Raw genomic sequence first — 19123 nt, 5'->3', positions numbered from 1 at the left:
CAAAGGCCTAAAATAACACTTGTCACATAAGACATTCTTTGTGGCATTTCTTTGGGGTGAGTTCAAACCATTGTGTGTGTGTGTGTGTGTGTGTGTGTGTGTGTGCATGCATGCATGCATGCACACACACATATGTACACACATGTGCTCTCTTTCCCCCAAATAAATATTACATATATTTTTCTGGTTTTCCTGTATTTGTACATTTCAATACTTAGCAGAGTATTAGGACCCAGTGGAAGTTTAATTTTGCTCTGCTATGCCATCCAAATAGCAAAGGGCGATATGGAACCTACAAATTGCAAAATTTTGGAAGGTTATTCTAACATTACATTTGAATTGCTTAATTTAATTTTCACTTTGAATCAGTTGCTAAGCAACTGGGAAGGCAGGGCAAAATCAGCAAGGCTAATTTGATTCTGTTACTAGTTTGTTAGCATCTCTTATATTTACACAGACAGTTGGTTGTAAATACACTTAATGCAATGCAATGCTCTGTTTTATCCAAGGAAAATAGTTGGTATGGAAGTTAGAGCAAGGCTTTGGTTGGATGGACGTTATTTAAATACACCCTCTCACCTTAGGGGAATGTAAAGTTATCCGAAGTTTAGAGCTTGTGATGTAGCCCCTTTGTTAGGCGAGGTGCTTGACTTGGTGGTACCGTGAAGAGTTGTAAAATACTTTCCACTGTCTGTTATCCTTTGGCATCATGAATTCACCCTGATTGTCCCCCACATCTTCCTAAATCAGTTTTTTTTGGAATGCATACCATTTAGTGTCATCATATGAAGCATGTTGGAGAGAAAAGAATAGGTCATTTTACTCTCTATAACTTACTATTGGTGAAAACTGACATTGTTAACCCCGTTTGGTCCATGAAGTAAGTCATGTGTCAAACGTTAATGCCAGTGACTTAAATATTTTGAATATTTTAAAAAGTCATGTGGTCATTAAGGATGCCATTCTTGCCCAACCCAGGTTCCTGAATTAGAGGAAAGTAGAAGTTAATGAATAAGATTAAGATTAAACAATAAGACTGGGTGAAGTGGCTCATACCTGTAATCCCAGCACTTTGGGAGGTCAAAGTGGGTGGATCACTTGAGGTCAGGAGTTCGAGACCACCCTGGCCAACATGGTGAAACCCTGTCTCTACTAAAAATACAAAAATTAGCCTGGCATGATGGCAGGCACCTGTAATTCCAGCCACCTTGGGAGGCTAAGGCAGAAGAATTACTTGAACCTGGGAGGTGGATGTTACAGTGAGTGGAGATCATACCACTGCACTCCAGTCTGGGTGACAGAGCGAGACTCCATCTCAAGAAAAAAAAAAAAAAGATTAAACTATAATGCAGTATTCTGTTATTTATTATAGTTTTATATTATCATTAACACCTTGAAACACATAGGTGCTTTGGAGTAATGTTCAGTCCTGTGTCAAAGATGGGATATTTAATGTAAACTGTTGTCTCCTGGTTGTGTATGGTTATTCATGGAGTGAACGGATAGTTCGTATATACTAATATTAAGCTGGTAGGAAAACTGCATCTCTGGAAATAATGTCATTAAATTGCCACTAATATAGCAAATGACCATGACCTGTGCCTTTCCTAAGAGGTGGGGAGAGCAGGCTGGTCTTTTAAACTGGTCTCCTGCTGTATCTTTTGTTCTGCAAAGTCCTAGAGAGTATCTTTCATATGCAGTAAAAATTACTTTCAGTAGATGGATTAGATTCTTGATAAAGATAGCTATCATGGTCCCATATTTGCCTTATAACTGCCTGTGACTAGGTAGAAATATTTAGTGATGAAGGAGATTACAGAAACAGGGTAAGTACCTATTACTTCTACAATTAAGTATTCTTATTTTTTTTTCTGAACAATCTCAGGTATTTGTGTGTGCAGTACATAGTAACAGTTAATTATTGATCCTGACTAGAAGAAAGAGTGATCTGAATTAGAGGAAAGACCTAGTGTTTATATGCTGACAGCAAATCCATTGTTTGTTCTTTGAGATAGTTATTGGACTAGGACAATAACTATATATTTACCTGTTCAAGGTACTTTAAGGGAATCGGTTTTAATGAATAGGTAAGAATAAGTGTACAGTTAATAATTTCCTTAATTTCTTGTCCAGACCTAGTCTCATGGTGTCATTTTTCTGAATATCAGTATCCACTCCAAGTTCGTTAATTTTACTCTACAGATATTTACTGTTTGAAAACTCAGTATGTCAAAATGTAAACTTTTCATGGGGAGTGTCAATTTTAAATATTGGTTTCCTAGAGTAGTTACGGTTTATTGATGACATATCCCTGTCAGAAAAATCTGGTGAAGCCCAAATCCTAGCTACTTGAGAAGCTGAGGCAGGAGGATGGCTTGAGCCCAGGAGTTCCAGGCTACAGTGTGCTATGATTGTCTGTGAATAGCCATTGCACTCCAGCCTGGGCAACATAGCAAGTCCCCATCTCTTAAAAAAAATTGGTGGCTATACCCTACACTTTGTGTGTGTGTGTGTGTGTGTGTGTATGTGTGTGTTTTTAAAAGTTACAAACACGTATTATTGTAGTAATATATTGTAGGCATTATAAAACAAGTGGAAAGTAGAACGAAATAACTCAGATTAAGATTAAACAATATATATTCTGTTATTTATGATGGTTTCATATTATCATTAACGCCTTAAAACACAGATGCTTTAGGGTAATTTTCATCATTAAAAACAATATTTTAAGTGATTCTATTTATGAGTTTTAATGTCTGGCTTTTTCCAGATCTGATTAGATCATCATTCTTTTTACTAAGAGCTCTAAGGGAAGGCTTGGTTCCGCCTTTTTTGGTTTGCTGGGTTGCATTACTATTGTCTTTGACGTTTTGATTTTTCTGCAGAAATCTTTTGAAGCCACTTGTCCATTCTGTGAATGTTGGTTATACCACATAAGACAATGTATAAAGTTGTATAAGCCAAGACATGCTAAATGGAAGCACATGACAGTGCACTGAGAGTGGGGGGACAAGGGCACAGACTATCTAAATGCCAGTTTATAGATTTTCTTTCTGTACCATAGAGGGTCATCTTGCACACAATACTCAAGAGACCACTGCCCTAGGAGAGCCCTCCAAATAAGCATCTTATTTATTTATTTATTTTTGAGACAGAATCTTGTTTTGCCGCCCAGGCTGGAGTGCAGTGGTGTGATCTTGGCTCACTGCAACCTCTGCTTCCCAGTTTCAAGCGATTCTTGTGCCACCAGAGTAGCTGGATTACAGGCATGTACCACCACACCTGGCTAATTTTTTTGTATTTTTTAGTAGAGACGGGGTTCCACCATGTTGACCAGGCTGGTCTTGAACTCCTGTCCTCAAGTGATCCATCTGCCTCAGCCTCCTAAAGTGCTAGGATTACAGGCATGAGCCACCACGCCGGGCCTGTAATATTTTTTTCTAAACTGAATAGTACTGAAGAGAGTTGGATTTGTATAAAAAAATGCTTGTATGCATTGTTGTATACAGCAAGAACTATTTGTCCTTGTATTTATTTGTTCATCGTAAAGGAAAGGAGATAACTATGGGGTAGCATTAACAACATGGCAAAACCCCATCTCTACTAAAATATAAAAACTTAGCCAGGCTTGGTGGCACGTGCCTGTAGTCCCAGCTACTCAGTAGGCTGAAGCAGGAGAATCACTGGAACCTAGGAGGCGGAGGTTGAAGTGAGCCGAGGTCGTGCCACTGCACCCAGTCTGGGTGACAAAGGGAGACTATGTCTTAAAAACAAAAACAAAAAAGCAAAACAAACAAAGAAATCAAAACGCTGAATTTGGACAGCTCTGCCACCAACTAGTTCTGTAGAACAGACAAGTGACTCACTTTCTGTAAGCCTCGGTTTCCTCGTCTGTACCCTCACACAGTGGTGGTGGCAATTAAATTTAAAAAGAGATTTGTCAGAGAGCTTTGTACCCTCATTGTATATCTAGTATGATGTAATTTTATGTAATTTTTTAAGTGGAAAGCCTTTTTTTCCTAGGCTGAGTGTCTATACACCCTCAATAGCAATTTCTGTTTGTTTGCTTTACTTCTAGACTGCCTCTTTAAGCTATGTCCCATGAACCGCTACTCTGCCCAGAAGCAGTTCTGGAAAGCTGCTAAGCCTGGGGCCAACAGCACAACAGATGCAGTGCTGCTCAACAAACTACACGTACGTATTGCAATGGGGCTGTCAATGGGGCAGTAGTGAGTGGCTGCCTTGGTGGTGTCTGGGTGCAATGGTGGGAGACTGCTTATGCAACCCTCCAGCTCTAGCTGCCGGCTTTCTTATGTTTTTTCATGAAGGGGTAGAAGGGAGCTGACCCTAGGGAGGGATAGATCCTAGTCATCTTGAGATATCTGGAGAGTTCTTTTCTCAGCCATTCTCTGCACAGGTAGCTTTGGATGGAGAAGTGGTTATGAGGTCAGGCACTGGAAGCAAACTTCCTGGAATGGAATCCTGGCTCCACCACTCAGTAACCGGTGCTCTAGGGCACGTTATGTGCTATTTTCCAATTCTGTTATGTTATCTGTAAAATGAAGATGGTAGTACCCACCTCAGGAGGTCATTGTGAGGATTACAGAAAATGAGACATAAAAGGCACATGAACAGTGCCTGGCACATAATAAATACTTAATAAGTTTTGGCCATTAGCATTGCATCTATCCTGTTATCAGGCGTTTTAAAGATGTGCTCATTCCATTGCTGATGTGCTGTGTGACCATAGGAAGTTTTTGAGCCTCTCTGATCCTGTTTCATCTTATGTAAAATAATGACTTGGTTCTTTTAGTGCCCTGCATTCCGAGGCTAATCAGGAAGTTCTCTGAGATGTTTAGAAGGAGACATGACATATAAGCCAGTGTACTAATATCGAAATTGTACCCCATTTCCTGTTCCCTGACCTACTTCATTTTCTCCCCGTCATGTAACATCATCTTTCTAATGTATTTTGGTTACTGGCTATCTCCCTCCCCTGGCATGTAAGCTTCGTGAGGGCCCAGGTCTGTGTCACTGTTACTTGTTGCAATAGCCTTTGTGTCTACAACAAGGTTGGGCACTTACCAGGCACTCAATCAAATATTTCACAGAATACACAGTGATCTTTCCTGGGGCTCAGTGATGACAGTTGAAGACCTAGAGCATCTGTGAGCCCTGAGCAGCTCAAGAGGTTCTGCCTCTCACCTTACTCCATTTTTGACTAGCATATGGCAAAGTCACAGCTAGCTGCATTTGGTAAGGTGAGGGTCACGTGAAGGGATTCCTACGTTCAGTGTGTGTTGTTTCAGACGGGATGTGATGAAAAACCCAGGCTCCTCACCTCAGGGAGCTTACAGTCCAGCATGAGGACACGTAAGCATGAGACACGTGAGGTCATTCCCATTGAACCTAAAGTAAAATCCAGGCTGTCGTCATCTACAAGAAGGTACATGCCTGGACCCTGCTGTCCCCACAGAGGCTTCTTAACTACATTCTGGCCATATGAGCTTTATTTTATTTTATTTTTTGAGCACCTCAGACTCTCCACTGTCACACGAGCTTTGCACCCTCAGTTTATCCTGTTGAGAACATTCTTTTCCTGGCTCTTCTTGAGCTAGGACCTTTGAGCCTTTGTGTCTCAGCTGAAGTGTCATCTTAGCAAAGTCTTCCCCTCTTATCTAAGAGATGTCTTGCTTGTTTTTCTCCATCATAGCACCCTGTTTATATCTTTCTCAGTACTGATCAGGGTCTGCAATTATATTTCGTAGCTTCGTTAATTATCACCTGTTGCTTATTAGAATGACAGCTCTACCATGGCATTCTCTCTCTTGCTCACTGCTGTATCCCAGCTTCTGTAATAGTGTCTGGCACATAGTAGGTGCTCAGAAATATTTATCGAATAATAAATGAGCAGTGTGCTAGGCCCTAGAGATAGAACTATGACAGTCTTCACCCTGTGGGAGCTGGATATCAAAGAATAAAGAGGCAGTGATAAGTAGTGTATTACAGGACAAACCACACAAAGCTGTGGGAGCACATAGGAAGGGTGCCAAATCTGTCTTTGCTGGATAAGAGGGTGTGATACAGTGGTCAGGGAGGGCTTCCTAATGGAAGAAGGAAGTGCTGAGTAAGCCTCAGTTGGAGGCACCCATGGGATTTAGAGAGTAGAAGAAGAAACAATGAAGTCATAGACTTGGAGGCTAGTGATTGCTTTGAAGACTTGTGGAATTGCATCATTATTTTAATAATGATGATTATATCAGACATCCTCAATTCCAACAAAACCACTGTACCTTCTTTAGAGCAAATATTATATGGCTTTATGAACATGGAATAAAATTCATAAATAATAGATACCAATTAAAAAATTATAAAGGAGAAATAAAAGGAAAGTAATAAATTATATAATAAATTGAATACTCTTCTTAAGTCAATGCTAAGGAATGACTACTCTAGAAGACATAAGGAAGTAAGTGCTTGCACCTCTTTGTATAAATCCCATGAGTGGGGCAGCTGTAGACTGTGACTGGTGCAGGTATATGGTATTGGCAACGTGAAAAGCATGTTATCTAGGATGTGGTTTTCCAAAAGGACTTCAATCATAATCACAGAAGACATAATCTCAAGTGCCGTCATCCCAAATGTTGAAATCCCTAAAAATTCAATTCCAAAAGCGTAAATCCCTAAAGTGTAAAATCCCAAAAATCTCAGTCATAGGATAACTGCATGTTAGGCCAGCTCTTAAATGCCCATAATCTATTACTGCAGTACACTTTTTCTTATGTCAGATTTTAAAAGTTTTTTTCAGTATTTTAAATTGTCAGGATTATTATTATTATTATTATTTTTAAGGCAGAGTCTCTGTTGCCCAGGGTGGAGTGCAGTGGTGCAATCTCGGCTCACTGCAACCTCCGCCTCCCAGGCTCAAGCGATTTTCCTGCCTTACCCTCCCGAGTAGATGGAATTACAGGCATGCACCACCACGCCTGGCTAATTTTTTTGTAGTTTTAGTAGAGACAGCATTTCACCATATTGGCCAGGCTGGTCTCGAACTCCCGACTTAAAGTGATCCACTGCCTCAGCCTCCCAAAGTGGTGGGATTATAGGTGTGAGCAGCTGTGCTCAGCCCTGTCAGCATTATTTTTTACGATTCACTATGCTATGTATTTCATCTTCGCATCATTTTCAATATTGGAGATTTAAATCGTGTGGAGACTAATATTAGAGAGTTCTGATTCATTTTATGCATTCTTCTGCAAGTTTAACTTAATGAAAGTGCATCGTCACAACGTTGACATTGTGAATATGTAAAAACATGGGAACTTCCCCTGTAAATGAAAATGAAGAGATGTTCTTCCTCGATGAATGAAGAGATGTTTGTGTTTGTGAAAGATAAAACTACTTGAGCTCTCAGCGATTTGGGCAACTGCATATCCAGTGGTGACCCTCCATGGTTTTGATCGATCTCGTCAAAAGACTCAGGTTGCTGGTCATGGTATTTCAGATGACTGCGGTATGAGCTTGGTGCATACAATCACCAACCATAGTGATATGCGATTTTACATTTCCCTTTTTATCTATTTATTTATGGTTAATCTGCTTATACTCCCTGTGACCATTGTTAGTGTACTTGAGTGTTTATGCTTGCAAAAATATGTATGTTACTATTCCCCATTTTATTATATAAAATGGCCTGTGAAGTGTTCTGTTGTATTTTCACATGTTTCTCAAATCCCCTTTTAAAAATATCAGTCTCTTTTAAAGAATTTTAAAATTATTTTAATTTTAAAATTTTTAATTTTAACATTTTTGTATTTTGGGGATTTTGGTCTTTTTTGACCTTTGGGGATTTTAACATTTGGGATTATGGTATTCTGGATTGTTGTGCCTTTTGGGATTATGATTATATCTTTTTCCAAAATAATCAGCAGCTCTCGATCATGTTATAAATAATGCAAACTACACTCTTTTCTTTCTTAAGTAGTACTTGTACTTTTGGAAAATTTATTAATAGTATTAATAAAACCATGGGAAGCTGTGATTTCTGTTGATATGTAAAATGGAGTGAGGTGCTAGGTTCAGGTAATTACAGATACTCCCAGGCTGGAGTGCAGTGATGCCATCATGGCTCACTGCAGCCTTGACCGCCTGAGCTCAAGTGATCCTCCTGCCTCGTCCTCCCAGAGTGCTAGAATTATAGGCGTGGACTACTGCGCCCAGCCGACAGATAGCTTTTTAACTTACGTGAATGTCCAGCTAGACATAGAATTGTATGGGATAAATGATGGTTCATCCTTGCATAGGACTGTAATATGCATTCACTATACCCAGCACCCCTAGCTCCTGTCCACTGAACATCAGTAGCACCCTCTTCCAGTCATTGCACCAATCCATAATCTACCCAGAGTCTGTGCTGGGAACATGGGAATCTAGTTGAATAGGTGGGGAAGGTTGGTCAATCCTGCATGTATGTATATTTAGTACATATGCCCATAGTGGGCTATCTTTGTGGAAGGTCTGTGTGTCTTAATTGTCCTGACTTTGCTTTTCTGGTATAAAGATCATTCTGTTCAGTGAGATCTTATTAATACATCTCCAACTCCTTCCTCTCCTACACTTTTTACCACAGGGGTTGTAAATTCAGATTCCTCTTGGCCATGCAGGAAACCAACAGGAATAAAGTGGGCTTGGTGGGTAGTGTTGCCAAGTGGAGGGTCCTGTGGGTGAGTCTGGAGGGGCAGCTCTACTTCCCTACTGTCACTGCTTGGGAACGTGGGCTGAGAGCTGCTGCCACGTCTTCTGCTTTTTAAGAGAAGATAAAAATCCATGCTTTTATGTGTAATATCTCAATTTTGGAAAAGATGTTGGAAACTCACTCAATTAAGGCTTGAAATATACACTCAACACCAAGAGAAATGGCTCAGGCCGGATGTGGTTCTTCAGCCCTGTTTGCAACCTGTGCTCTAATGTTATGTTTCATCAGCAAGTCCTTTTGACATTCCTTCCTATGAATGAACTGTGAAGAAAACAGCATGGTTGAAAAAAGTTCAATCATAAGGTGATGAAAAATGGTCAACTTCTTATTAAAAAGAGAAAAACAGTGATCTCTCTCATGCTGTTTATGCTTTAAAAAAAATAAAAAAGGAAGCCAGTTAATTTCCCTGATTTAAGATTACTGATGTAACTTTCAGGTCTTTTTTTTTTTTTTGAGATGGAGTCTTGCTCTGTTGTCAGGCTGGAGTGTTGTGGCACAATCTTAGCTCACTGCAACCTTCACCTCCTGGGTTCAAGCGATTCTCCTACCTCAACCTTCTGAGTAGCGCGCCACCTCGCCTGGCTAATTTTTTGTATTTTAGTAGAGATGAGGGTTCATCATTTTGGCCAGGATGGTCTCGATCTCCTGAACTCAAGATCCGCCTGCCTTGGTGTCCCAAAGTTCTGGGACTACAGGCCTGAGCCACTGCACCCGGCCTCAGGTCTTGAATGTTGACTTTGTGCTTCACTTTCTGCAGTTCCTACTTTTCTGCTTAGCTGGAACTTTTCCCCCTAGTGTCTTAAAGTCATCTACATGTTTCATTCAATTTACGTTCCCACCAGCCAATAAGATGTTGTATTTTGGGCAGCCACTTTGCCATTGGGACTGATGGCCAGTCTCCAGTGGGTTTTCATTTTTATTTTTGTCAACTACTATGCAGCACCCCAATCAGAGGTCAGATTATTTTAAATTAATGCCATTTAAGGAATTAGTTGTCTAGACCACTTGACTTCCTTTTGACTAGGATAAGCAACTTAAACAGCACTTTGAAGGAGAGTGACATCTAGTGGCTGGTTACTGTCTATGCTTTTTCTTTCTCCGGGAATAACTGGATTTTGACTCTCTTGGTCATGATATCCTAAGGGTCTCTTGACAAAATGAGCTTCTTCCCATCTGCAAATCACATAATTTCTTCTAAAGGCCATTACTACTGTTTTCTGACAGCAGCGTAGCTGTTATCTTGAAACAAGCACCTACATTGTTTTGTTCTGAGAAATGATTACTTAAGTCACAGCTTTGACGAGCTAGGAAGAGCCAGAGGAGTGCCAGGTCCTTATTGTCTGGGTACTACAATGCTTGTTTTTAGAAGCCTTGCTTCAATATCACATTACATGATTCAGAGCTTGTTGACTTTAACAAAATAACCTTTCCTCACTGTTTCAGTAACCTTTCTATTGTCATTTGATAATAGTTTCTCTATCTCTGAAATAAAATAACAGGTGGCTATGAAGGGGCAGACCTTGATGTTGCTTAGGGAACATGGTGAATAATAGTGGTAGAAACCATATCATAGAGTGGTTTTTTTTTCCCATTAGAAATTAAAAACAGTCCGCAACCCATCATTCAAAGGAAAAGAGTAATAGATATTTAAAGTATCAGGATTTTGAAATAATGAAAAGGTAACATGTTTAAGATGCCTTTCCTTTTTTTTTTTTTTTTTTGGAGACAGTCTTACCACTCTATCACCCAGTCACCCAGGCTGGTGTGCAGTGACATGTTCATGGCTCACTGCAGCCTCAACCTCCTGGGTTTAAGTGATCCTCCCACCTCCCTGCCTGGTAGCTGGGACTACAGGCACACACCACCGTGCATGGCTAAGTTTTGTATTTTTTGAAGAGTCGGGGTTTTGCCACATTGCTCAGGCTGGTCTTGAACTCCTGAGCTGAGCTGAAGCAGTCCACCCGCTTTGGCCTCCCAAAATGCCAGGATTACAGACATGAGCCACGGCGTGACTTTAAAAAATTCAGAGTACTTGACACAGAGACATGATGAAGATGTTTTTGAAGAAATTACACACATGTATTTTAGGAGGAGAATTCCAAAATATATGAGTATGAAAAGCAAAAAAATATTAATTGATGGGATTCCTAAATTGTGTTCCTCAAAGATAACCATGGGTTTTATTTTGATGTTTTCCCTACTCTCCTACCCGCTATTCTGTTCCTGTGTCTCCACATTTTAAACTATCAACAGGAGTATGCTATTCACTTCCCTTTCTTTAACTTGCTTTTTTCCCAGTTACTATGTTGTGAATAAATTGGAATCTCTGTCATTCTTTTTTTTTTTTTGAGACGGAGTCTCACTTTGTTGCCCAGGCTGGAGTATAGTGGTACGATCTTGGCTCACTGTAACCTCCACCTCCTGGGTTCGAGTGATTCACCTGCCTCAGCCTCCTGAGTAGCTGGGATTACAGGCATGCACCACCACGTCTGGCTAATTTTGGGGGATATTTTTAGTAGAGATGGGGTTTCGCCATGTTGGCCAGGCTGGTCTTGAACCCCTGACCTCAGATGATCTGTCCGCCTCAGCCTTCCAAAGTGCTAGGATTATAGGCGTAAGCCACCATACCTGGCCTCTATCCTCATTTTTAATGGCCATATGGTCACCTCCTTGTATGGCAGTACTGTAATTTTAGATAACCAGCCTCTATGGGCAGAGGTTAGGTAGGGAGTGATATTCAGGATCCTGACAACCTTTGCCATTCTGAAAAAAGTTTTATGGCCTTGTGCATATGCCAGGTTGTCCTCTTAGGAGAAACTCCTAGAAGTGGAATTATTAATGTTATATCGAGTGAAAAGTTTTTTGGTCAATATTGCGTGAATATCCTTTAGAAAGGCAGTTAGTATCTTACAGTGAGGGCCCATTCTTGGAATGTACTTGAGGGATTTAACCAACCAGATCTCATTCTTTTCAAGGGTAGAAACAGCCTTGATCAGTGGCCTGTAGTGTTTGTACCTTGTTACCTTTTCATCTACCTTATTGCCTTGCCTCCTGTTGAACCTAAAAGAATCATGGATGGTTTTGTCTAAATACCAGACTTGGTTTTTTTTGTCTTTTTTGAGATGGAGTTTCACTCTTGTTGCCCAGGCTGGAGTGCAATGGCATGATCTTGGCTCACTGCAACCTCTGCCTCTGGAGTTCAAGTGATTCTCCTGCTTCAGCCTCCCGAGTAGCTGGGATTACAGGCATGCGCCACCATGCCCGGCTAATTTTGTATTTTTAGTAGAGATAGGGTTTCTCCATGTTGGTCAGGCTGGTCTTGAACTCCCAACCTCACGTGATCCACCCACCTCAGCCTCCCAAAGTGCTGGGATAGGCATGAGCCCCCGCGCCCAGCCCAGACTTGGTTTTGTGAGGGGATTTATGTAACGACTAATGTGAACTGAAATGAATTAAATTTGATCTTTGTACATTTAGTAAAAAATGAAATGGGGAGTTTTCTTCTTAAAGAGAACTTATAAGAAAAGTGAATTCTTAAAATGGTCCATAAGCTTAATACATGTAATACTTATTCAGTGGTGATGTGAAGGCTCAGTTATCATTAAACTTTATAACAATTAAAATAGTATTAACTCTTAGTTTAACAGAGTTGTGACAGTTTTAGATGTGATATTTAAGAATGTCTTATTTATTTATCTGTTTTTGAGATGGAGTCTCTCTCTGTCACCCAGGCTAGAGTGCAGTGGCGCGATCTCAGCTCACTGCAACCTCTGCCTCCTGGGTTCCAGTGATTCTCCTGCCTCAGCCTCCCGAGTAGCTAGGACTACATGCGCTTGCCACCATGCCTGGCTAATTTTTTGTATTTTTAGTAGAGACAGTGTTTCACCATGTTTGCCAGACTGGTCTCAAACTCCTGACCTCAGGTGATCTGCCTGCCTCGGCCTCCCAGAGTGCTGGGATTACAGGCGTGAGCCACCACTTCTGGCCAAGAGTATCTTTATTTTAAAAGAAGTCTTTAGATATTTATTCTCCAATTTTGTTTTAATTTTCTGTTCTTCCCCTGCCTTTTATATGTCTTTTGACAAATGCCCATGCTCTTTAGAGCTGCTGGTGTTTAATTAGTCTTTAATGTGGAATATATGCCTTCTTGACGGCTAATTTGACATTTCTTTCTAGATAAACCAGTAACCCTTGGGTTGCTGTTTTTGTACTGTACTTATTCTAAGCATAGGTAGAAACATAATATGAGTATTTCTTAAACTGAAGCCATTGGACGTTCTTGAGAGTAAGGGGAATGTTCACGAGCATTTTTCCACTTAAAGATGAGTTCTTTGATCATTTGAGTCCAAGAAATGCTACTTAAGAACTCTCTAAGGGTGAGTCCTTTCTGTGTGGGCTTTGAACAAGGAAAAACCATATTTCCATGTTGGAAAATGTTGTATTTTATTTTACTGAATCCATTGGGTTTTCTCCCTTTGATATTTTCCCCCTCTTGAGTTTGCAGTCAGTGTTAGCTGAGAACTCTTAAGCAGAAAGAACAAACGGCTCTCCACAAAGAGTAAGCCTTCATTCCAAATGGATGCAGTCCAGTGTTTTGTTTGGAAAACTACCTGCAGAACCTGTGGGTACTGTAGAAATCTCCAAAGGGAGTGTAAGCTCAGGCATGAAATTAGGGAGAACAAGAGGTGGGAGGCTGCTAAGGAGAGTATTTATGCAGAGGAAAGAAAAGATTCAGGAGAACTGTGCTGAGGGCAACTTGCATGCCAAAGATTGCCATGTTGCAAGCACTGGTATTATTTCTGAATGTGTCTTGCACCCAGTGGATTTTATCCTTATGTCACTGAGAATAGCAGACTGGTAACTAATTCTGGAAGAGAGAGAGGGAAGTTTTGAATGGGCCATTGTTTTAAAGAGCTGATGCCAGATGTGGTCAACTTGCAGTGATCCACGCTAACGTGTGCGGATCATTCCCCTCCTGTAATATGGTTTCATTTTGGCTTAGAATTGCTTCCTGCAGTTCATTTTTCTCAAAAGATGTGCTTTCCTAAAAATACCTATGTTCTAGGTAGAAATGGAACAGATGCTGAATTTGAAGGAAACAGAAAGGTTCTTGACCCAGCCAACTTAGGTCACCTTTTGAAATGTTAATCGTCAGAACATTTCTTAGTTTTAGAAACTAATGTATAATAATAATGATTAAAATTTATGATCAAATGGCAATTATGTGTCTGGCATACATTTTCTCTAATCTCTACAATGGCCCTAAAAGGCTTCCGTTGTCCCCATTTTGTGATGAGACTACTGAGTGAGGCTTGGTGGGATTCAGTAGAGAGGACAAAATGATGAGGCAGGTAGGTAGGGGACCCAAGACCGTGTCCAGAAGACTGTGAAAATGAAGACATTACCTGGGAAATAGGACCCACTGGCACCTGGTAGCATCTTGACCTAAGGAAAGGAGACACTCGAGGAAGAGTGCTTTCGAAACCCTTCTGAAGTACACTCGTATCATCAGGGTTTTACCATTCATCAGATTCAATACTGAATTTCTTCTCAGTTATTTTACTTCCCCTCCACCAGTCTCTGTTTGGAAGATGGGTTGGGATAACAGTTTGCTGACTGCCTAGGATAAAGCCCATTGCCCTTCACCATTATTGTAGTGTGGTAACAGTGCTTTCAGAGTTGCACAGGTGAATGATTTCAGGAAGGTGGCCCTGCCAGACTATTCTAGAACCTTCTATTCAACTTTACCATGTCCCCTCTAGCATGTCACATTTGGAATGATAACCTCTCCCAGCCTCATGTGCAGCTATACAGTTTATCCATATGTGGACTTGAACACTATCTCTGCCACTTAATAAATGTGTGGTTTAAAAAACATTAAGCAAAGTTTCAAATGTACGCAGAAGAAGAGAAATGGTATAACAAATCCCTTTCCTACCCATCATCCAACTAGCTATGCAAGGATGACCAACTTTTTAAATCACTTTGAGTCAATTTCTTCTTTAAAAGTGGGGTCATAATGTTCCCTTCAGGGAATGATTATAAAAATGGATTACATTATAATTAATGTCTAACAAGAATAACTAATAACTCCATGTGTGCTACAGTGTATCGGGTACTGTGCAGTGAAGTTCCTGTGAGGTGCAGGTACCATTTTATCCTTATTTTACAAAGGAGGAGACGGAGGCTCACTGATACTAAATAACACATTCAAGTTCACAAAACCACAAACCACCCAAATCCAGCATTTAAATTCAGTCTTCTTTTAGTCCAAAGCCTTAAAGAGGACTTTCACAAATTGTAAAGGGGCTACGCAAATTCCCTCCTTCCCTCCCTCCCTGACCCTATTTTCTTTGAAGATATTTCAGCTCTTGACTTATTCTCACCCTAAGCAAATACCCATGAATTCCTTAAAGAAAGAAAACAAAAACAAAAACAAAAACATTTTAAAGAGGCCAAAAAGGTCAGCAAAGCAAAGGCAGAGTGGATGGGCTGTTTGAACCCTTTGGCTCATTTCATGAAGCCTCAGTGTGTGTACGCAGGGATTTGCTTATTTCTGTGATTCTTGTATTAACTGGCGACATTTGTTCTGCATAACTGCAGTGGGCTAGAACACATTGTTCCCTCTTTGTGACCAATCTTTCTTCTCAATGCACAGCACGCTGCAGACTTGGAAAAGAAGCAGAATGAGACAGAAAACAGGAAATTGCTGGGGACCGTAATCCAGTATGGCAATGTGATCCAGGTAGGTCAAGGCGTCTCTTCCCTTCTGAAACTGAAGCGTTACAAAGAACACAGCTGGGAAAACAAACACATAAGACAGGGTTTGGACACCTTTATGGTAGGACTCCATGGAGGCAGCCAGTTTATTGCAAAAAGTCTAGTGTTTCTTGTTAGATGTGATGGACTCTTGGGCTGTTTGGTTGGTCATCTCTCAGTGTGAGCATCTACTTCTCTCTGTCTGTGGCTGATTGTTTCACTCCAGACACTTCAAATGGGAAGCTTCCTACTTTAAAAGGAACCTGGCTGTTGCAGTTCTGTTTAACTTATAATGCTTGAAAATTCTTCCTATTTGGTGAAGATTAGCTTCCCTGTAACTTTTATCTACTGGCCAAGAAGAGCTGCTCCCCAGAGGTAATAAGAGCAATTCTGTACCTTTGGGACTTTTCAAATAAAAAATACTTCTCATTTTGATACATTTTATACTTATCAAAAATATTTATTGTTTTTATGTCTGGTCTCATGGGTTGCTTATCTTTTGTGCCTTTACATTTGTCATGGAGATAAAACACAAACCAGGAAACAGCTAATACAGGTTTTGCTCAGAAGATCTCTCTGGGTCCATGCCAGTCTTCGTGGAAGCCCAGTGCAACATGTGGCTTTCTTGATTTGTCCAGGCACAAAGAGTAGTGGTTACCAACTGTTGAGCACCTAGACCCGTTTGATGATCTTCCTTCATTTTTTTCCTTTTTGAAAGATTTTGCCCACTGTGTAAACATTACTAATTACATAGGAATCCTTCCCCTTTCTCTTGCTATTAGGTATAGAGCAGGGCTAATCAGGAAGATAGGAACACTAGTAAAAGATTGGTAAAAGCAACCTTTTGGGGTTAAATGGGCTCTTTACATTAGGCCTTTTGAAATAGTGAAAGTAGCTTGAGAATCTGGTTGAAGATTAGATCCTGCCAGTCCCACTCATCCACTTCCTCCTCCTTAAGTTCCATCCTCTTCAGAATGGACACAAGTGTCCAGGTGGGCTCCAAGTTCAGTGTCAGCTTTATTACTAAGCCAGGCCAGTGCCCTGAAATTCAGAGTACAAGACTTCCTGATTTGGTTAGATTGGAGAATATGGCTTGACCCGAAGATGAAAGGTGCAGAGGCTAAGGACATAAACTTCTAAATGCATCCCGATTCAGGTTTTGTAACTCACTGTGAGATTTGGGGCAAGAAATCTTGCCATGTGTTACTTTACTTACCAGCAAAATGGAAATGGTAATGGCATCTGCTCTTTAGCATGGTTGAGAGGTGCCTGTCCCAGAATAAGCTGTGGATACACCGTAATTAATCTTAGTTATTATTACTTCCCCCAACCCTGGATCTTGGGGCCTACCTGTAGGTAACTTTGGTTTATAAACAAACTGAGTCTGGCACTTAGACAGATATGTGCAGGACCAGAGGACACTCACCAAGGGATCAGTTGAGGGATTGGAAAGACGTTGCCTTTTCCTTGTTTATTTTAGCTTTTTAGCTAGGGGTCATTGGGGCTTATGAATCAGACAGGTTATTCTTCTACCTCCAACAGCACTGTTCGGGGATTTGGAGGACCTCTGAACACTTCTAGCAGCTGTATCTGTTACCATGTGAAAAGGAGAATATTCGCAATTAGCAATGGAGTCTCATTCTGGTTATACCATTTCTTTTTCCTTTTTTTTTTTTTTTTTTTTGAGACGGAGTCTTGCTCTGTCACCCAGGCTGAAGTGCAGTGGTGCCATCTTGGTTCACTGCAAGCTCCGCCTCCCGGGTTCACGCCATTCTCCTGCCTCAGCCTCCCGAGTAGCTGGGACTACAGGCACCCGCCCCCACACCCGGCTAATTTTTTGTGTTTTTTTAGTAGAGACAGGGTTTCACCGTGTTAGCCAGGATGGTCTCGATCTCCTGACCTCGTAATCTGCCCACCTCAGCCTCCCAAAGTGCTGGGATTACAGGCGTGAGCCACCACGCCCGGCCGGTTGTACCATTTCTCAAGGGATTGGGCAGTCTTTCATATTCCTTTCCACTTTCTCTTATAACCTGTTGAGTTGGGAAGCCTTGGCCAACTGTTTCTGGTCTAGACTGACTATCAGACACGTTATATCCCGTCTAGGTCTTCAGTCTTTCCATACTGCTCATGTAATTGTTACCCGAAAACCAAGAATAAAGTACTTGGAAATTCAAACCATTTTCTTCCAAATTAAATGACAATCCTCCAGAGGGGTTGCATTTTATTTTATTTAATTTTTTTAGAGACAGCGTCTTGCTTTGTCACGCAAGCTGGAGTACAGTGGTGTGATTTCAGCTCGCTGTAGCCTGCAACTCCTGGGCTCAGGTGATCCTCCCACCTTAGCCTCCTGAGTAGCAGGGACTCCAGGTGTGTACTCCCACACTTGGTTGATTTTAAATATTTTGTAGAGACAAGGTCTCCCAGTGTTGTCCCGGCTTGTCTCAAACTCCTGGGCTCAAGCAATCTTCTGCCTCTGCCTCTGAAAGTGCTGGGGTTACAGACATGAGCCACTTCGCCTGGCCCTGCTTTGTTTTTTAAACTCTTGCCTGTGCTCAGAGTGGCCTTCCTCAGCTCCACCTATGTGTCAGGGCATGCCACACTGCAGTTCCTTAGCCCGTTCACACAGGGTTAGGTCTATCCCACTGACAGATGGCAGCTGATGATGGAACAGTTGACCTGAGCAACATCCATCTTGTCCAAGGCTATGCTGAAAAATAAAACATGACAGTTTTTCTTGTATTCTGCCCTCTCTTTCTGCTCCCTTTTCTCTTCTTCCTTTTCTAATCATCTGCAGCCTTAGGCACTTTGTGATTCTTCAGCTTCACCAGCAGCTCAATGGTGGGAGGAATGTTTGCTACATAGTTGATATGATTGAAAGAAGGAATGGTAGAAAATTCAGATTTGCTGACACTCACTTTATTCTCTTGGTGGGTTTTTAGCTCCTGCATTTGAAAAGTAATAAATACCTAACAGTGAATAAGAGGCTTCCCGCTCTGTTGGAGAAGAACGCCATGAGAGTCACATTGGATGAGGCTGGAAATGAAGGGTCCTGGTTTTACATTCAGCCATTCTACAAGCTGCGATCCATTGGAGACAGCGTAAGTGCGGATTCTCCGCCTAGAAAGTGTTCCGTGCCGTGCTTCCAAGTGTGACTGTATATTAGAGTCAAGGAGGAGACTTTGAAAGTTGGAACCAGACCCTCGTCCTGCATAAAGAGAAGGGAATTGCTATGGAAACTAGTGTTTGGGAAACAGGGAGCTGTGGAGAGAAGTGTGGCCTAAATACTGTCACTGTGTTTTTCCTCCTGGACGTCTGAAAACATTGTATGAACAGCCCATTGCCTTAGGAACTTTACCACAAAAACAGCTCTCCCGTATTAATGTCCTGGAGAGGGTCCCTGTCATTCCAGACCCATTAGTGGAATAGAAATGTCTTTTCTATTTTGGAAATAAAGTTAATAAAGGATGGAGGATGGAAGAGAAATAACCTACCCATAGTAGGGGAGGAGAGTAGAAATTGCGATCAGCTTCATTTGTTCCTATGTTGAGAAGCATTCAGGCTCCCCATCGTGTTCAGCAATGCAGTGGGTCTGGAGCAGGGCCCACTCCC

At 41.2% G+C, this 19123-nt stretch overlaps 1 protein-coding gene across 1 annotated transcript in view; it reads left to right on the top strand.

Moving 5' to 3' along the window:
• Positions 1-19123, top strand: part of ITPR1 (inositol 1,4,5-trisphosphate receptor, type 1) — a 354179-nt gene that overhangs the window by 129887 nt on the left and 205169 nt on the right. Inside the window, exons 5-7 of the mRNA XM_011965454.1 lie at positions 4079-4194; positions 15414-15500; positions 18454-18612. Coding sequence (XP_011820844.1) covers positions 4079-4194; positions 15414-15500; positions 18454-18612 — 362 coding nt within the window. The remainder of the gene's footprint in view (positions 1-4078; positions 4195-15413; positions 15501-18453; positions 18613-19123) is intronic.

The sequence above is a fragment of the Mandrillus leucophaeus genome, unplaced genomic scaffold, assembly GCF_000951045.1.
Source record: "Mandrillus leucophaeus isolate KB7577 unplaced genomic scaffold, Mleu.le_1.0 Scaffold727, whole genome shotgun sequence".
Classification (NCBI taxonomy): Eukaryota; Metazoa; Chordata; class Mammalia; order Primates; family Cercopithecidae; genus Mandrillus; species Mandrillus leucophaeus.
The sequence above is the reverse complement of the archived record's forward strand: the minus strand, read 5'-3'. Positions and strand labels throughout refer to the sequence as shown.